Source organism: Podarcis gaigeae (genome assembly GCF_964106915.1).
Source record: "Podarcis gaigeae genome assembly, chromosome: 3".
NCBI classification, from domain to species: domain Eukaryota; kingdom Metazoa; phylum Chordata; class Lepidosauria; order Squamata; family Lacertidae; genus Podarcis; species Podarcis gaigeae.
Window position 1 is genome coordinate 12,317,888 of NC_139680.1, and position 20,067 is coordinate 12,337,954.

The following is a 20,067-nucleotide window of genomic DNA, read 5'->3' on the forward strand; positions in this document are numbered from 1 at the left end:
GAACTCGTCTCCAAGGATGCCAAGTGAGCTTCCTCAGGTGGTGTCTCTGACAGGTCCAGTGAGTCCAGCAAAACATCTATGTCTTGGCCATGGTAGGAAAAACAAAAATGGCAGCCGAGAGGTCATTAACAAGTTATTAATTATATGAGCAGCTGTGTAAGTTACTATTCTTACGGTTGGAAAAGCTTGAAACAGACTAGTTGTTGTTGTTGTTTAGTCATGTCCAACTCTTCATGACCCCATGGACCAGAGCATGCCAGGCACTCCTGTCTTCCACTGCCTCCCACAGCTTGGTCAAACTCATGCTGGTAGCTTCAAAAACACTGTCCAACCATCTCGTCCCCTTCTCCTTGTGCCCTCCATCTTTCCCAATATCAGGGTCTTTTCCAGGGAGTCTTCTCTTCTCATGAGGTGGCCAAAGTATTGGAGCCTCAGCTTCACGATCTGTCCTTCCAGTGAGCACTCAGAGCTGGTTTCCTTAAGAATGGAGAGGTTTGATCTTCTTGCAGTCTGTGGGACTCTCAAGAGTCTCCTCCAGCACCATAATTCAAAAGCATCAATTCTTCGGCGATCAGCCTTCTTTAAGGTCCAGCTCTCACTTCCATACATCACTACTGGGAAAACCATAGCTTTAACTATACACACCTTGATCGGCAAGATGATGTCTCTGCTTTTTTCCATCACCACAAAAAGTAGAGACTAGTTGTATAGGCTTCCTAAGGCAAGGTAGCATTATGAGGCAGTTTTCTGCCAGCTGTAGGTTGATGTACAATATCAACTTAGGGCAAATTATTATGAGTTGACTGACACATTGTTTGACCACCATGCACAATAAAAAAATGAGAATTTGTAACCACATTAATTATTCTGAATATCAGCCTGCCAAGCAGCCTTTACAGAGTCTGAATGGAGAACTTATGGCCTTTCAGATGCCATTGGACTACATAATCTCTGGCCACTGGTCATGCTTGCTGAAGCTGCTGGGAATTGGAGTCCAGTGGCAGCTGAAGAACCACAGGTAACATATTGCTGTTTTACAGACACACACTAAACATAATGAACCTACTAGGCACATCCAAATGTACAGATGTACAGAAGCGTTTCTCAGCAGAACTGCCTCAAAACTTGAATGGATTTTCTTCGGATGGGTATGTGCTCTGAAATTGTTGTTGTTTAGTCGTTTAGTTGTGTCCGACTCTTCGTGACCCCATGGACCAGAGCACGCCAGGCACTCCGGTCTTCCACTGCCTCCCGCAGTTTGGTCAAACTCATGCTGGTAGCTTCGAGAACACTGTCCAACCATCTCATCCTCTGCCGTCCCCTTCTCCTTGTGCCCTCAATCTTTCCCAGCATCAGGGTTTTTTATGTGCTCTGAAATAGATGGATATATAAAAGCTAACCTGCACTTAGCATCTGTGATGAGCTGCTAATTCGAGCAACAGGGAATCTAGAGTCATCTCCAAGCATATGCAAACATTACAATCTTCTCACTGCAAAACGTGCATTGCAAACACAAGCTGCTGGAAGGACCAGCTGTGACAATCAGCCCATTTCATTTTCAAATTACATCCTTTGGTCCATTAATTAATCCTGAACTCTGGGAGCTAAGGATATACAGGTGAAACTCGGAAAATTAGAATATCGTGGAAAAGTTCATTTATTTCAGTAATTCAACTTAAAAGGTGAAACTAATATATGAGATAGACTCATGACATGCAAAGCGAGATATGTCAAGCCTTTATTTGTTATAATTGTGATGATCATGGCGTACAACTGATGAAAACCCCAAATTAACAATCTCAGAAAATTAGAATATTAAATGAAATCAGCAAAACAAGGACTGCAAATAGAGCAATATTGGACCTCTGAGAAGTAGAAGCATGCATATGTACTCAGTACTTGGTTTGGGCCCCTTTTGCATCAATTACTGCCTAAGTGCGGTGTGGCATGGATGCTATCAGCCTGTGGCACTGCTGAGGTGTTATGGAAGACCAGGATGCTTCAATAGCAGCCTTCAGCTCTTCTGCATTGCTTGGTCTCATGTCTCTCATTTTTCTCTTGGCAATGCCCCATAGATTCTCTATGGGGTTCAGGTCAGGCGAGTTTGCTGGCCAATCAAGCACAGTAATCCCATGGGCGTAGGACCAGGTTTTGGTACTTTTGGTAGTGTGGGCAGGTGCCAAAGTCCCGCTGGAAAATGAAGTCAGCATCCCCATAAAGATCGTCTGCAGAAGGAAGCATGAAGTGCTCCAAAATCTCCTGGTAGATGGCTGCATTGACCCTGCACTTAATGAAGCACAGTGGACCAACATCAGCTGATGACATGGCTCCCCAAATCTTTTCTGATGAGAGCAGCTTTTGCATCTCATTTGGAAACCAAGGACCCAGAGTCTGGAGGAAGAATGGGGAGGCACACAATGCCCGATGCTTGAAGTCCAGTGTGAAGTTTCCACAATCTGTGTTGATTTGGGGAGTGATGTCATCAGCTGACACTACAGTAAAATGGAACTTGCATGCCTACAATAAGATGTGCAACTGCTGCAGGGATTTTTTTTTTTAAAAAGAAGGTAACAAGTTTGCAGTTGCAGTTCAAAGCATTGAACAATATATTTGTCAATGTAACTTCCATGCCGCACGCACTGGGGTTACTTCTAAAGGATAGAATGGTTGTTCACACTGGAAGAATGAAATTGGGGGACATATCCTGCCAGTTCAGGGTGGAGGAATGAAAACACCAGTGGCACAAGGGATCAGCACATCTGGCTGTTAACTAGAAGATTGGTGGTTCGAGTCCACCCAGGGGCAGGTGGCTGCGGGCAGGATCCCTTCCAACTCTTATGTTTGATGATTTTACATTCTCTCACACACAGAGAGAGGGATGGAAAATCAATTATTTTAAACCAATCTAAAGTTTCACCCCAATTTTTCTGTGCAAGTGCTGCAGGGATGTGGATGCAGCTGCATCAAAGAATGTCCACACATCAGATAGTTGATGCTAAGGTTTTTTTAAAATAATAATAATAATAATAATAATAATAATAATAATAATAATAATTTGGTGCTAGGTTGAAAGTTGTGGACATGTGTCCTATAAGGAAGAAAATTAGGAGGGGTACTGAGTACAGAATGTTTGAAGAAAACTAAGCTTTTGTGTCTCTGCATTCTCATTTTTAAGAACAAAGTACACTCACGTTTCTCACACAGTTTTATAACAGGATTATAAATCCAGGTCCATGTCTGAACCTAAGCTGCTTCGGAGACCTTTGTCCCCAAAGGGGAAGACTGAACGGGCTGGACCAAGCAGAAAAGGCCGAAAAGGTAATGTGGCACAATGGGTAACCTCAGATTGGGCATACCATTGATTAACCATGGTCTATTCAATGGTTTATGGGACGCGGGTGGTGCTGTGGGTTAAACCACAGAGCCTAGGACTTGCCGATCAGAAGGTCGGCAGTTAGAATCCCTGCAACGGGGTGAGCTCCCGTTGCTCGGTCCCTGCTCCTGCCAACCTAGCAGTTTGAAAGCATGTCAAAGTGCAAGTAGATAAATAGGTACGCGCCGCAACACCAGAGTCGGCCACGACTGGACCTAATGGTCAGGGGTCCCTTTACCTTTTATTCACTGGTTTACAACTTGAAACTTGGGCAGTGCTCTTCTGGGCACCTATGCCAAGAATGAGTCCACTGTGATCAGTGGAGCTCATTTCTTAGTATGGAGGGAGGGGTGTCTGAGAAGAGAATTCTCCCACCACTATAGTGCCTTCTCTCCAAAAACACTCAAGGAAGGCACAAAGCACATACTGCTCAACTGTCCCGATTTAAGTGGGACATCCCGGAATTACAGAAGCCATCCCTGCTTCTGACTGAATCCTAGAATGTCCCATTTTTGGGTTCAGCACTCTGGTGCAAGTTAGCGGGCTCGTGCCAGAGCACTGAACCTAAAAGTGCTCATTTTCTGGTCTTGCGTCACAGCACTGGACAAAATTAAAAATGTTTGTTTTCTGGTCTCATGCTCTGGTCCAAGCTTGCCAGCTCCTGTGACAGCTTGGGACCGGAAAAATTAAGCATCCCAATTTGGATCAGCCGGATGTTGGAGGATATAAAAGCAGAACTGAAGAAAGTGGCTTGAGCCCTGACAGAGGCCTAGACGGTTGCATTTGGTCCCTGAGCCTAACATCTATGGTTTAACCCAGCACTCTTAACAAACTACAATTTCCCAGAGGGTGCCATTTTCTGGTTTGCCTCAGGCAGCAAAATGTTTTGGGCCAGCCCCGCTTTTCACTTCTTCAAAAGCATTGCAAATTACTGTCTTTTTTTTAAATAAGGAAGCAAAATTCCCTCTCCACACCCAAGGCTGAGTTAATTCTATTTAGGTGCATTAAAGTGCATTAGTTTGCACTTTAAATAGCCTGACTTTTCTTTTTGTGTATAACTGTCATATTTCATTACAGGTGCTCATGAAGAAGATACAAAATTCAAAGGAAAACATGGTCCTGATTATGGCCAGCTTGATTTGCCTGAGAAGAGCCAAGCAATTTGTTTGAGTTTTCCGGACTTTGGTTCCGAAATCCAAGTTCCAGCAAATATTGAGAGAACCTTTATTATTCCTTCACACCCTACTGGTCCTCCAAGCTTCCCATTGCAAAAACGTCGTGTACCCTTAAGGATGCAAATGCCATTTTTAGGAGATTACCGGCTACTTTTACAAAGAGATTTTATATTGAAAGGTCTGGCTATAGTCGCCACTCTTCATGTAAAGTGCTTGGACGTTGAAACTACAAGGCCAATTATTTCTCGCCTTAACTATGAAGCACTAACGAGTGAGCTGATTGCTAGGGAAAGGAGAGGCCCAAGAGAACTCCATTCTATACTGCTCACAAATGCAGATCTGCCTTTTCCTGAACCACCAAGAAAATCTGAGAGACAAATGGAATTAGGTACAGTACTGTATGCTACAGTTTTCTGAATTCTGGCTTGTTTTACACATTTCTGCATATTATTTCTCTGCTGTTTTCAATGAATGCCATCCCCAAAGGTCTGTTTCTGTTGTCCATTGCGTAGCTGAAAAATTGAGTGGCAACACTGAATTTTACTCTAAGAGAATGTTAGAATTGATTTTTTTTTTTAAGTGAAAAGGAAAACTCTGCACATTTTCACACGTACGTTGGATTTGATCAGGACTTTCAGGGTCTTCAAATCTCCCACTTAGTCTTCATATATATATATATATATATATATGCAGGTTTTACACGGGAAGACACCCGAGGACACCAAAACCTGCATTCCTGTACCCGTGAAAATCTACGAAAGCATATATATATATATATATATATATATATGCAGGTTTTGGTGTCCTCGGGTGTCTTCCCGTGTAAAAGTTGGGGTGTCTTTACACGGGAAGACACCCGAGGACACCAAAACCTGCATTCCTGTACCCGTGAAAATCTACGAAAGCAAATATATATATATATATATATTCCTGTTTAAATCTTTCACACACACAATTCAGACTGAATTTTAGCACAAAACTCTGCTGTTTTTCAGCATGGTAATGAACGATACAAGCTTGTTGTAGTAATGAAAACTCTAATCAATTAGGTGTGTAAGAGATCTCTTACTTGGAGATTTCTTATAGTGCAGCCCTAAGGAGTCTGGAAAGTACCGTAAATCCCATTAGGTTCAAAATGGGACTTTCTGGAATGGTAAAAGCGAACATTTTAAAGTAAACATAGGTTGTATGAAGTCTGTTAAATTGTAAATCAACATTTTTAGCGACTATAGCATGCGCTTTCGTAAAAGAATGGTGTAACGTGCCAGGGGGAAAACTTGATTTTAGGATCAGTGATGTAAATCAGTTGTGAAAAGGAAGCAGAGATAGTTTCACACCTCTGTAAATCCATGGAAGAACCTCCACCAGCAATAAACCAGGCCAGGTTGGAGGTCATGCCAGTGTGGTGTAGTGGTTAAGAGCGGTAGTCACGTAATCTGGGGAACCGGGTTCGCGTCCCCGCTCCTCCACATGCAGCTGCTGGGTGACCTTGGGCCAGTCACACTTCTCTGAAGTCTCTCAGCCTCACTCACCTCACAGAGTGTTTGTTGTGGAGGAGGAAGGGAAAGGAGATTGTTAGCCGCTTTGAGACTCCTGAAGGGGAGTGAAAGGCGGGATATCAAATCCAAACTCCTCCTCCTCCTCCCCTTCTTCTTCTTCTTCTTCTTCTTCTTCTTCTTCTTCTTCATGCCTCTCCTCAAAATGTGCAGAGATAAAGCAGAAATGCTGAGCCGAAGGCATGTCAGGACTTTTAGTGGTACAGTGGGACTTCCCCACCTTCTCCTATCCCCATGGGACCCATAAATCTGCTTGATGGGGAATCAGAAAGAGGAAAACTGAGAGCAGCCAGAGAGCAAAGAGGAGAAGATGAATTGTCAGAACACTTTGGAACGCTTGGGAAATGAGCTGTTGAAGGGGGTAGAGATAAGAGGGTGCTGCCCTTTTAAGGCAGCATCAAAACAAAGAGTGGGGGGCCTCACAAATAGGAAAGGAACAAAAAAATTAGAGACATTGGAATCAGAGTCTGCAAGGGCGGGGAGACATAGTAGCAAGTCTGTATCAAGAGTTTGGTGGAAGAGAAGGGTGTAAGGAAAGTAGGGGTGGGAATCGGGATGAAGAGAGGGGGTTTATTGTTTTGCTGGTTTGATTTACTTATTTACTTCTTTTTATCCTGTATTTTAGGGACATGGGTGGCGCTGTGAGTAAAACCTCAGTGCCTAGGACTTGCTGATCATAAGGTCGGCGGTTCGAATCCCCGCAACGGGGTGAGCTCCCGTCGTTCGGTCCCAGCTCCTGCCAACCTAGCAGTTCGAAAGCACCCCTAAGTGCAAGTAGATAAATAGGGACCGCTTTATAGCGGGAAGGTAAACGGCGTTTCCGTGTGCTGCGCTGGCTCGCCAGATGCATCTTGTCACGCTGGCCACGTGACCCGGAAGTGTCTTCGGACAGCGCCGGCTCCCGGTCTCTTGAGCGAGATGAGCACACAACCCTAGAGTCGGTCACGACTGGCCCTGACGGGCAGGGGTACCTTTACATTTATCCTGTATTTTATTCTGTGAACCGCCCTGAGCTCTTATGATGATAGGCAGTACATAAATCTAACTAATAACAACAACAACAACAACAATAATAATAGATAAGCTCTGATGAGAAGGGTGTCTGAGCTCTTGTAGCAACTGTTCCACTGAAGTAAAAGTATTAGTGCTCTGAGGATTCTCTGCGAACAGTCAATATAATATTAGGCTGGATCTACACATGCTTTGAAAATGCTTTTAAAAAAACTGCACGCTCACCAGTGCCATCTAGTGTCACATTTGTATAATGCACTTAAAATGCACTTAAAATGTTATAGCTGAGTCCTCAATCTTCTTTCCTGATGATTTAAATTAACCTGCCCTGTAGCAGAATATAGAAGGGTAAATACATTCAGTTTGGTAAACAAAGAGCAGGATTTCAGACCTTCCAAGTGTCCCTTCCAGGGACAGTCCTGGATTTACAGAAGATGTCCCAGTTTCTGATTTGATCCCCAAATGTCCTGCTTTTCCATAAGATGTCTGTTATAGGAATTCTAAGGTCTTATATATATAAAATAAATGTACATAAATGTACATAAATGTATGGGACGCGGGTGGTGCTGTGGGTTAAACCACAGAGCCTAGGACTTGGCGATCAGAGGGTCAGCAGTTCGAATCCCCACAACAGGGTGAGCTCCCGTTGCTCGGTCCCTGCTCCTCCCAACCTAGCAGTTTGAAAGCACGTCAAAGTGCAAGTAGATAAATAGGTGGATAAGTGGCTTACTCATGCTGGCACATGACCCGGAAGCTGTACACCAGCTCCCTCGGCCTGTAAAGCAAGATGACCACCGCAACCCCAGAGTCGGCCACAACTGGACCTAACCTTTACCTAGGATGTCCCTATTTTCATTGGAGGAATGTTGGAGGATATGGGATTCAGCTTAGGAACTCCCATTAGCAGAAACCTTGGACAAGGGCTTCCACTTGTGCCATAATAGAGTTTACCCCCCCACCCAAGCTTCCTAAAGATAGACCCCAGAATAGCATGTGGTAGGGGGGATAATTCCATGTGGGAACCAGACAGAACATTTGTAATAGTGCAACACTGAAGTCCACCCCCCAAGTGTTTTAAAAGCCTAAACAACAACCAACACACACATCCCAAGAGACATTGTTGTTTTGCAAGGGAAGATCTGAAGATATTTATCTCCATATAAACGGAATCCACTCTAACGTGACTCACGATGTTTTTCAGAAAGGTTACTGGAGGAGAGACTGGCGGAGAGACTGGGAGAAAGACTGGGGGAAAGACTGGAAGAAAGACTGTCTTTCCCTGCAGAGGAAAAAGAATTGATTATTGAGGAGGTAAAACAGAAAAAAAAGAAAAGAGTGACTTATGCAGGTAGAAACCATTTTTATATACTCGTGTGTATGTGTGTGTGTCCTTTAAAAAGAACCATTACTGTTATTCATCTAAAAGCCTTGATGCAGCGCACACACAAATATAAAATAAGGGAATGAACAAGCTTTACTGGAAGCAGTTGATGATAGAAGTGATCAGTGCATAGCTGTCAACTTTCAGATTTGAAAATAAGGGATCTGCAGCCTCACCTGTCCCGGGGACAGTCTACGGGATATCTAACAATCTGGGATAGCAAAAAAGGGAAGGTTGACAGCTATGGATCAGTGAGCTGTCTTAATCAAATTTTAAACATCATGACAATTCACTAGTTCAGAATCTACAAGCATTTTACTAAAGGTTGCAGCTGCTGCTGCAAACAAGACAGAATTATATGCCATCTAGCAAATAAGCTGCTTTCAAATATATGCTGTGTGTCCTTGCATATTTATGTAATGTGAGATGCAAATCTTTAATTTGGGAGTGAATGTTCTAGGCAATCCAATTTGTAGGGAAGAAAACTTTCCGTCACAAGCCCTCTGTAAAGGCACAATACTTTTTTCTACTAAGCCCGGGCATCCACAACCATACTCATCGGCTTACGTTCTGCATATTTATTTCATTAAACATAGCATACACAATTGTACTGATGAAATAAATCATGAGCTTTATGTTACTAAAGCAGTAAAATAATGAGGTTTGGTAAGAGAGTACGTTTTCCATATATTCCAGGTTCTTTACAAATTTCCACATGTTTTTGCCCTGAGGGAAAACCCAGGATGAGAACAATGCCTTCAAAATGCCCAGAATTTGTGCATCTCTAATTCAGTGTCTCACATGATTAGGAAATCATTGGCCACTTTCCCCTTGCCTGGTGCTGCTGTGCCCCACTTGTTGGAGTGGAAGATCTGCTAGAAATCCTGCAGGGAGCTTCATATGTAGAGCAGGCTCCCTGCTTCAGATCCTTCACCACAATAGACTGACAGTGGCAGAACCAAGCATCGAGGACATGATGGAATATGTGCACAAGTCTAATTGGAATGAGACCGAACCCCAAAACATGCCTGTTTAGTCAATGCTGTAAAAAGGTAAAGGTAAAGGACCCCTGACAGTTAAGGGACGCGGGTGGCGCTGTGGGTTAAACAACAGAGCCTAGGACTTGCCGATCAGAAGGTCAGCGGTTCGAATCCCCGTGATGGGGTGAGCTCCCGTTGCTCAGTCCCAGCTCCTGCCAACCTAGCAGTAGATAAATAGGTACCACTCTAGTGGGAAGGTAAACTGTGTTTCCGTGCGCTGCTCTGGTTCACCAGAAGCGGCTTAGTCATGCTGGCCACATGACCCGGAAGCTGTACGCCGGCTCCCTTGGCCAATAAAGCGAGATGAGCGCCGCAACCCCAGAGTCAGTCACGACTGGACCTAATGGTCAGGGGTCCCTTTACCTTTACCTTTAAAGGACCCCTGACAAGTCCAGTCGAAGACTACTCTGGAGTTGTGGTGCTCATCTCACTTTACAGGCCAAGGGAACTGGTGTTTGCCCGCCGGCAGTTTTTCCGGGTCACGGGGCCAGCATGACTAAGCTGCTTCTGGCACAACAGAGCACTGAAACCAGAGCAGCACACAGAAACACTGTTTACCTTCCCGCCAGAGCAGTACCTATTTATCTACTTGCACTTTTTGGCGTGCTTTCAAACTGCTAGGTTGGCAAGAGCTGGGACCGTGCAACGGCAGCTCACTCCGTCGCAGGGATTCAAACCGCTGACCTTCTGATCGGCAAGCCCAAGAGGCTCAGTGGTTTAGACCACAGCACCACCCACATCCCTAGTCAATGCTGTACATCTATATCTCATGAATGGGGTGTTAGTACATACATTGCTTTGCAGCTGATTAGTACCAAATGCCACACTTCTGATAGCATAAACAGAAGATGGTCAGCCCAGTCAGCTAGTCGCAAGGCACAACTTTGGCCGACCCAGGTATTGCTAAACTGGGTGCTGGATTACTAAGAGATCAGTCTGTTATCAGGAGTGGGTTAAGGAAAAAACAGCTTGAAGTGAAGAAGTGGCAAAAACCATTATGAGAGGAGGAGAAGAGTTGGGTTCAGCTAAGTCCTATTCAGAGTAGACCTGTTGAAATGAATGGACGGAGGTTAGACATGTCCATTAACTCCAGTGAATCTGCTCTCAGCAGGGCTAGTGTTGAATATCACCCAAAATGATTTACCGTATTTTTTGCTCTATAAGACTCACTTTTTACCTCCTAAAAAGTAAGGGGAAATGTGTGTGCATCTTATGGAGCAAATGCAGGCCGCGCAGCTATCCCAGAAGCCAGAACGGCAAGAGGGATTGCTGCTTTCACTGCGCAGCGATCCCTCTTGCTGTTCTGGCTTCTGAGATTCAGAATATTTTTTTTCTTGTTTTCCTCCTCCAAAAACTAGGTGCGTCTTGTGTTCTGGTGCGTCTTATAGAGCGAAAAATACGGTAATCTGTGCTATATATAGGGCTGAAACATGCTATGACTGAAAGCTGGAGGAGCAAATGACAGCATTTGTTATTTCTTATGCTGTCTAATGCCTGTTACATTGTTCACAATTTATATTTTAATTGTTGTCCTTGTTGGTACCTTAAAGCAGCAGCAGCCATATGTTGTTAGGGTGCAATTCCAGTCATCCTGGACAATTGGCCGTGTTGCCTGATGCTGATGGGATGTGTACTCCTACCAGAACAGCTGCTTTAAAGAAGTGCTACTGTCCTTGTGGGACGCGGGTGGCACTGTGGGTTAAACCACAGAGCCTAGGACTTGCCGATCATAAGGTCGGCGGTTCGAATCCCCACGACGGGGTGAGCTCCAGTTGCTCGGTCCCTGCTCCTGCCAACCTAGCAGTTCGAAAGTACATAAAAGTGCAAGTAGATAAATAGGTACCGCTCCAGCGGGAAGGTAAACAGCGTTTCCGTGCGCTGCTCTGGTTCGCCAGAAGCGGCTTAGTCATGCTGGCCACATGACCCAGAAGCTGTACGCCGGCTCCCTCGGCCAATAAAGCGAGATGAGCGCTGCAACCCCAGAGTTGGTCACGACTGGACCTAATGGTCAGGGGTCCCTTTACCTTTTTACTGTCCTTCGCACTTAACAACCTGCACAAAGTTTATTGCATTCTCTTTTTTTTCCCATTGAATTTGTATACCAAATTACAATCTTGATTCGCTGAATATCAGATATTTAAATACTCCAACTATAATGAAGATTGAGAAGCTAGAGCAGGGGTCACCAACCTAAGGCCCATGGGTCATTTGACCGGCCCACAAGTTGCCCCCGAACCGAGCTGCCCGCTCACACCCTGCACTAAACTGGTGCAGTGCAACGTGGCAACTCGCTTCCACGGCGCCAGAAACTGTGTCTACACACGCACAGACGCTGAAAATCGTGTCAGTGCACATGCCGAAAATCACAGGCGGCGTGCAATCCAGCCCACAAAGGGATCTCCGTGGGTCCAATCCAGCCCAGGCAAGATAAACCTTGCTGACCCCTGAGCTAGAGGGTTATGGGAAGATCCTTCCCTGTCAATATGTTCAAAGAAGGTAAACGAATCTGCATCAGAATTCTGAGATGTAGCCTTTCCTTAGACCACACTCTGGTCAAGTGTTTTGACAAAGCGGTGTTTCAGACATTGCTGGACCATCAAATGCATCCCTATCGTGTTTCATGACTTCCTTGATATTGTATGTGAGCTGGAACTGGTCTGTGACCGAAATAATACATTCATTCATTGCTGAACCATGTCTTACACATTAAAGTGTAAGGAGACTTTCAATAACGGGCAATAACTAATCTGGCAGCCACTGGTAACATTAAGGCTATGTTTTTGCACATGACTGAGGGGTTGACATCGTTATCTAAAGAGAGAAGAGCCAAAGAGGAGGCAGAAACATGTTTTGTCCAATGATATTTGATATTAAACACCCAGGACCAAAATTTGTTAACCATTTTGCATTCCCACCACATATGCAGGAGCGAGATTTATTCCAGAACTAGAACCTGAGCTGGATTATGAACCCGAGCTGGATTATGATGACTCACTTATCTCTGGTATGGGAAGCGAGCCAAAATTAAATCTAGAAGAGGAAGAGACTGAATCGATGTCAGCAGCTTACATGGCAGTACTCTCTTGCCTAATGCATAGAAGAACTGGGCTTAGTCTTAAGGTAATTTCCCTAAAAGTGTGGCTGTGTTGCCTTTGACAGTCTTTTCTCTGAGGCACTTACTGGGGCCTCCAGTGAGATTTCCATTTTATCACCGTAACAGTCCAAGAGAAGTTAAGCCAAAGGTCACCTTGGGAGCTCTATGGTACACTGAGGATTTGAGTCTAAGTCTTCTCAATCAACCACAAACCACCATAGTTCTCTTACAGGCTACACAGAGCTACAGAGTGATTTGTTAGACTTCTTTAAAAGTAAAGGAATCCCTGACCATTAGGTCCAGTTGTGGCCGACTCTGGGGTTGTGGCGCTCATCTCGCTTTATTGGCCGAGGGAGCGGCGTACAGCTTCCAGGTCATGTGGCCAGCATGACTTAAGCCACTTCTGGCGAACCAGAGCAGCGCACGGAAATGCCGGAGCGGTCCCTATTTATCTACTTGCACTTTGACGTGCTTTCAAACTGCTAGGTTGGCAGGAGCAGGGACCAAACAATGGGAGCTTACCCCATCGCAGGGATTCGAACAACCTACCTTCTGATCAGCAGGTCCTAGGCTCTGTGGTTTAACCCACAGCGCCACCCGCGTCCCTTAGACTTCTTTACCCTGTTCTTCATAGAAAGACTGAGAGTAAAAGTGCTGTTCACACAGAACTCCCAAGTCTGTAGAGCAGGGGTGGGGACCTGGCGCCGTCCAGATGTTGCCAAACTCCAGATCCCATCAGTCCTGCCAGAAAGACCAGTGCTCAGGGAAGAAGGGAGCTGTAGTCCAACAACATCTGGAGGGCTAAACGGTCCCCATCCCTATCATAGAGTCTGTGTGAAGTAGTGTGTGCAAGACTATGGGTGCCTGTCTTATCTCTGAAACCACTTCAGATCAACGTTTTACGTTCAGTAACAGGGTTGGCCCTATATGAGTAGTCAAATGTGCATGATCACATTGTCAGTTTGAACATGGTTTCCACCAATGTTGTTGTTGTTGTTTAGTCGTTTAGCCGTGTCTGACTCTTCGTGACCCCATGGACCAAAGAACGCCAGGCACTTCTGTCTTCCACTGCCGCCCACAGTTTTTAAGATGCTGTCTAGCTTTCCACCGATAAGGAAGGTCTAATCCCTGGTAGATAGTACATCCAGAGGCTGCATTCCAGCATATCTTTTAAAGCATTGTTGTTGTTTAGTTGTGTCCGACTCTTTGTGACCCCCTGGACCAGAGCACGCCAGGCACTCCTGTCTTCCACTGCCTCCCGCAGTTTGGTCAAACTCATGTTGCTAGCTTCAAGAACACTATCCAACCATCTCGTCCTCTGTCGTCCCCTGCTCTGTGTGCCCTCAATCTTTCCCAACATCAGGGTCTTTCCCAGGGAGTTTTCTCTTCTCATGAGGTGGCCAAAGTATTGGAGTCTCAGCTTCACAATCTGTCCTTCCAGTGAGCACTCAGGGCTGATTTCCTTCAGAATGGAGAGGTTTGATCTTCTTGCAGTCCATGGGACTCTCAAGAGTCTCCACCAGCACCATAATTCAAAAGCATAAATTCTTCGGCGATCAGCCTTCTTTATGGTCCAGCTCTCACTTCCATACATCACTACTGGGAAAACCATAGCTTTTAAAGCATAGGTGTATATTATTTCGAATTGAATATGCTGCAGATACCTCCAAAACTGTTCCATCCAATGTATAGAGCAGTTTCCAGGGATGGAAATAGACTTGTATTAGCCTGTTCCCTGTTGCTGCTGTAAACTTCTGTAAGAAAGCAGTTCTTTCTTACCGCAGATTATTTATAGAAAATATAAATCTCATGTGGGTTCCCCCCCCCCCTTTCTATGTTTTCTCCGTAGGCATTTTTTCTGTTTCAACTTCCAGACCTCTCACCTTTGGCCGGCTTTTTGCTGTACCTTAACCTCTCATTTAACTACTTGTACTTCTTTCCTACTGAGGTAAGTGTGACTGTGGGACATAACAAACAAACAAACAAACAGAATCCTGCCTTGTTTTTATGCAAATAGCAGGGAAGACATGGCTCCATTCATTACGTGGTGGTTTGACGGGAGATGGCAGCTATCTGAGAGGGTTCTAATCCCACCTTGGCTCATTTTCTGGCGGCAGCAGCAGCAACAGGAGAGAAGCTATGCACCTGCAATTTTATCAACACGCCCCAGCATACTGAGCGTTCACAAAGAACCATAGTTTATTTGTGACATGCAACCCAAGGTTACTTATCTTTCCTCCTAAGCTGTCCGTTTCCCTATCATTTTCAAAGTCTCTCAATACCCTTGCCCTCCACTTAGAAGATCAACCACCCAGCCTTGGCTTTGTCCCCAGTTTTCTTCATTTTATTGCATTTGCCCATTCAATTTTCTTTTTGATCCCACAGGTATTTTATCTTAAACACTTAGAAGTGCTAAAGCTCCGAAACAACCCCATCAAATTCATCCCAGAAGATATCTGCCGAATGAAGAATCTTAAATTATTGGTTATGTCCTTCAATTTGCTGACTACTCTTCCAGCTGGGTACGGTAGTAGTGCTTTTAATATCACAAAAATCACCTGAAAAATACAGTGGTGTGATTCATAAACACCAGCACACTTAGGGCACTCTGTGACATCACAGAGATTACTCCAGTCATTTTTAAAACTCTATGCTCCTTAACCCCTTCACATACTGACTCGCATTTGACTGCAAATCTCTCACACTAAAGTCCACTTCTTCACATGTAACCACTTGCATCAGTCTATTTGCACCTGAAGTAGACTATCGTCCACAAAAGCTTTCACTGTAACAAAATTATTTGAGATGCCACCAGTCTCTTTGCTTTTATTTACTGCTCCCCCACTTAAAAAAAAAACCTCTGCCCATTCCTAGGAACTATAGTCTTTATCGCATTTTTGTGTGCAAAACAATCCGTCTTTACAATAGTGACAAATTGGAGGACAAAGAAACTAGTCTCTTGGTTTTGTGAGGCTTTCTGTGGCAATTTTAGGCCTCCTGAATTACTCAGCATGTATTAGCAGCTGAATAGGTGAGTGATGTGCTGAGTTTCATATGCCTTTGATATGGTGTATATTTGCTTTCTTTCTATAGGCTATTTTCATTGCCCAATCTGCAGGGCCTCGATGTTTCCTACAATGAACTTGAATGCATCCCTAATGAAATCGGAAAACTCAGGTATATATTTCAGTCTCCAACTGATTTCTACTGTTTTAGTGTCAACTGTCTGGGGTTTCCTGATCAGATTTTCAAAGCACAAACTCTTGTACCAGCTCTTATTGCAGTGGGACACATTCCATTCTGGGCAAAGCTCTAGGGGCCTGTGGTGAGCAGAGCCAGAATCAAAAGTAGGTAGAGCAACAAACGTGACTTTTACCTTCGTACAGTAGGCTAGTTTTACCCTCACTCACACACCCATTGTCAGGGACTGGTTGGACTCAGAGGAATGTTGTGAGGAACCTGCTGGGGATGTCAACTGCTTGGTGTAGTGTGGTGTAGTGGTTAAGAGCGATAGACTCGTAATCTGGTGAACCGGGTTCGCTTCCCTGCTCCTCCACATGCAGCTACTGGGTGACCTTGGGCCAGTCACACTTCTCTGAAGTCTCTCAGCCTCACTCACTTCACAGAGTGTTTGTTGTGGGGGAAGAAGGGAAAGGAGAATGTTAGCCACTTTGAGACTACTTCGGGTAGTGATAAAAATCCAAACTCTTCTTCATCTTCTAAAGTTGATGAGACATATGTAAGTGACCTGTGGGATGTCTTTTGGTCTGTGATCCTTTAGAAACCTAACATATCTGAACGTAGAAGGGAATCTACTGTACGTCTTGCCTTGCGGGCTGCTGAAGCTCAAGCTGAGCTGCCTTAAGGTGGAAAACAACTTCTTGCACACCTACTTCTGGGATGAAATCTGCCGCCTTGAACCACAACGACTCACTGACATGGCCGCCTTTTGTTTTGCCAAACACAACCTTTGGAGAGTGTATCGCAAGATCCCAAGGGACATTCACGAGATATTGCTCAAGTAAGTAAGGTGGGGACCTCCATCACAACCACAGGCTTTAAGGGAAACTTTAGATGCAATAGCAGTCTCTCCCCAACCCCTGCAATAACTATGTGACCAAAAAGGTTTCCTTATGGATTCCCACAGCCCTGTGCTGGAATAGCACCCACTGGTCCAAAAAGGTTGGCATCCCCTTTATAAAGTGGGGGTAAGGTACATGCCCGGACGCAGGTGGCGCTGTGGGTTAAAGCCTCAGCGCCTAGGACTTGCCGATCGAAAGGTCGGCGGTTCAAATCCCTGCGGCGGGGTGCGCTCCCGCTGCTCGGTCCCAGCGCCTGCCAACCTAGCAGTTCGAAAGCACCTCCGGGTGCAAGTAGATAAATAGGGACCGCTTACCAGCGGGAAGGTAAACGGCGTTTCTGTGTGCGGCTCTGGCTCGTCAGAGCAGCGATGTCACGCTGGCCACGTGACCCGGAAGTGTCTCTGGACAGCGCTGGCCCCTGGCCTCTTGAGTGAGATGGGCGCACAACCCCAGAGTCTGTCAAGACTGGCCCGTACGGGCAGGGGTACCTTTACCTTTACCTTTAAGGTACATGCAATGTCCTGAACAGGTGCGCCAACTCCATGGGGATGAGGCCTCTACAGCCCCCCACAATGTCTGCTGGGACGGGGCTCAGTCCCCCAAATCTTGAGGGGGCAGAGGAGACCTGGCCGAATGTCACCCTGGGCAGTGCAGAGCCTACTGGGCCTCTCCCAAAGCCAGAGTCATCATGCATGCCACGTGCAACATGTGTGACAACACGTGCATGCACATCGCACGTGTGGCGCCTGCCCCCTCAATGCCAGGCGCGACTCAGTGTTTCTGAATGTTCAAGACCACAGGCACCATCTAAATGCTACTTATTAATAAAAGTAGAATATTTCTAATGGGTTTCAAGCACAAGCTCTGCTCTATAGGTAGACAACATGGTGCCTGCCAGATGTTTTGGACTACAATTCCCATCATCCTTGGTACCTTGACATGCTGGCTAGAGGAGCTAGGGTTGTAGCCCCACATTGGCCAGCCCTGCTGTACATTCTTTTCTCAGTAGGTTAAATGTAAAGAACACCTAACATTTCTCTCTCTCTCTCCACATTTTAGCTTTAAAGCCTGCGATTGCTGCACGGGACCCTTGTATGGAAAAGGCCTTCAGTTCCCTCGCATTTTTAGGAATGTCTATGGGCTTAGGCTTCCTTATCTTTTTAGTGCGTGCTCGCCAACCTGCTATTCGAATTATGTTGCAGAAGCTGTGGCAGCTGCTGAAGCTGCTGCAGCTACAGATGCTGCAGCTTCAGCGTAATAGATGTCAATATTTTAACTGACTGAAGCTGAACTGGCAGTCTGCTGAATAAAGTGCCAAGCACTGCACTGTACACAGGTCTGTGTCCTGGCCTGATGATTCCTTTTTTGATTTAATTGTTTATACACTTTTCCATTTCCATTTACACTTTATACTTCATACAGTTTTTTTGTCTCACATTTTCCCATGTAGATTTCCCAACTTATCGCATATCGGCATTCAACATTTGGCTGCAACTCATTTAGTTCCTCCCTACAATACTTCTATCATTTTTCTTCTTTTTCTTTCTTTTCTGTTAACTGTTGTTCAAAAATTCATCCCTACTTGCAAAGCAGTTTTAATGTCACATCTTTTAAAATATTCGCTAAGATATTCCCACTCACCCTTTATTTTCCTCTCATCCAAATTTCTTATTTTAGCTGTCATAGTGGCAAGCTCTGAAAATTCTATCAACTTGTACAGCCATTGATCTTTTGTTGGGATGACCTCTTTTTTCCAATATTTTTGCGTAATCTATTCCTGCAGTTGCTGTTGCATATAAAAACAGATTGTGAGCTTCCTTTGGTAACTCCTCACCTATAATAGCCAATAAAAATGCTTCGGGTTTTTTTGGGAAATGTAAATTTAAACATTTTCTTAAGTTCTTCATAAATAATCTCCCAGTATTTTTTTGCCCATTTGCGATGCCACCACATGTGTATCAAGGATCCTTCCATTTCTGAACTGGCCTCATGATTCCAATGTAGCTGCTTTGAGTGCAAAAATTAGTTACAGAATAGCCCATATTTTATCTTTCTGCACTAACGTTTCCAGTAAAAACTACTACCCCATATTTTGCTTCATAATCCTGATAAATATTTAAACTGAATACAGAGTGCTTTGCAGTTTGCATTGACCACATAAAAACTGCAAATGCAACTGAACCGCACAGAGCAAGTGTATGTTTTTAACCTTAGGAGAATCCACACTTCCATCATTAATGAGGGACACCATATTTACGTTTTTAACATCCTGATTCAAAGTACAATGGGGTAGTGAAAAAGAAGCTTACATTCTGTGTCTGATATCAGCCCAGTTTAGTGGAAGGACATGTGTAAAATGGCAGTTAAATAAAAATGAATAAAGTTGAATGGTGCACAGTAAAACTGAGTGACGTGTATTCAGATTCTTGTTCAATGGCGTTATCTTGCAGCTACTTTTAGGCAGACTAAACTATGGGCAGCCATGTATGTATATACATATACATAGAATCATGGATTTGTAGAGTTGGAAGGGATCCCGAGGGTCAGTTGCTCCAACGCCCTGCAATGCACAAATCTCAACACGCGGTCCCCCATCCAGTTGGAAACCATGCCGCACCCTGCTTAGCTTTGCAAATGTGCTAGCAGTTTTATTGCTGTAGTAAATGTATGTTAAACCACAGCCACCCTCACAAGGCTTCCCCAGCACTCTTACTGAGCCAGGGCATAGTTGTTTGTGTGCTGTCAGTGGGCAGACTGAAGGTTGCTTATTGTAGGATGACTATGATAGGACATCACGTATACACAGCCCAGGATGAAGACATTACTGCTGTGGGGACAACCACATACAGTGGTACCTCGGGTCAAGTACTTAATTCGTTCCGGAGGTCCGTTCTTAACCTGAAACTGTTCTTAACCTGAAGCACCACTTTAGCTAATGGGGCCTCCTGCTGCCGCCGCGCCGCTGGAGCACAATTTCTGTTCTCATCCTGAAGCAAAGTTTTTTTTTTTTTTTTGTTAAAATTTTTATTACATTTTCAATTTACAGGAAAGGAAGAAAAAACAAACCAGAAGAAAGAAAAAAGAAAAACAATCCAACTTTCAAAATGCATTTTTACATTACCAACTGGACTTCCCCACATCTCCCTCACCCTGCGTTCTTTACAATAAACATATCAGCAAATTATTACCTTGTTTCATATCTTTTTTATATCTTTCAAAATATTTTACTTCTAAATTTAAAGTACCTTTTGTCAAATATTTATACCTTAAAATAATACATAAAATAACTTTAAATTTCAATTTTTTCTTACTTATAACTTAACTTTCTATTTTCCCAATCTAGTTGCAGGAACTA

The 20,067-nt window shown here is 44.4% G+C and overlaps 1 protein-coding gene across 4 annotated transcripts; it reads left to right on the forward strand.

Annotated features, from left to right (window-relative positions):
• The first annotated feature begins 11 nt into the window (after positions 1–11).
• Positions 12–18,043, forward strand: LRRC63 (leucine rich repeat containing 63). Of its 4 annotated transcripts, none has more exons than XM_083730431.1 (10): positions 12–92; positions 3,205–3,318; positions 4,451–4,936; positions 8,317–8,463; positions 12,463–12,656; positions 14,480–14,578; positions 15,016–15,152; positions 15,724–15,807; positions 16,412–16,651; positions 17,772–18,043. In XM_083730431.1, exons 2-10 carry the CDS (start codon positions 3,234–3,236, stop codon positions 17,968–17,970), a joined length of 1,671 nt encoding a protein of 556 aa, XP_083586557.1. In that variant the 5' UTR covers positions 12–92; positions 3,205–3,233; the 3' UTR covers positions 17,971–18,043. The 4 variants fall into 4 exon arrangements, with proteins under 4 accessions (XP_083586557.1, XP_083586554.1, XP_083586556.1 ...); XM_083730428.1 differs by having other exon boundaries at positions 18–156; XM_083730430.1 differs by having other exon boundaries at positions 23–92; positions 3,066–3,318.
• The last annotated feature ends 2,024 nt before the right edge of the window (positions 18,044–20,067 follow it).

Coding starts and splice junctions, on each gene's coding strand:
- LRRC63 (XM_083730431.1), top strand. CDS start 3,234: ATGTCTGAACCTAAGCTGCTTCGGAGACCTTTGTCCCCAAAGGGGAAG. Junction 3,319..4,450: donor AAGCAGAAAAGGCCGAAAAG/GTAATGTGGCAC, acceptor ATTTCATTACAG/GTGCTCATGAAGAAGATACA. Junction 15,808..16,411: donor AATGAAATCGGAAAACTCAG/GTATATATTTCA, acceptor GTGATCCTTTAG/AAACCTAACATATCTGAACG.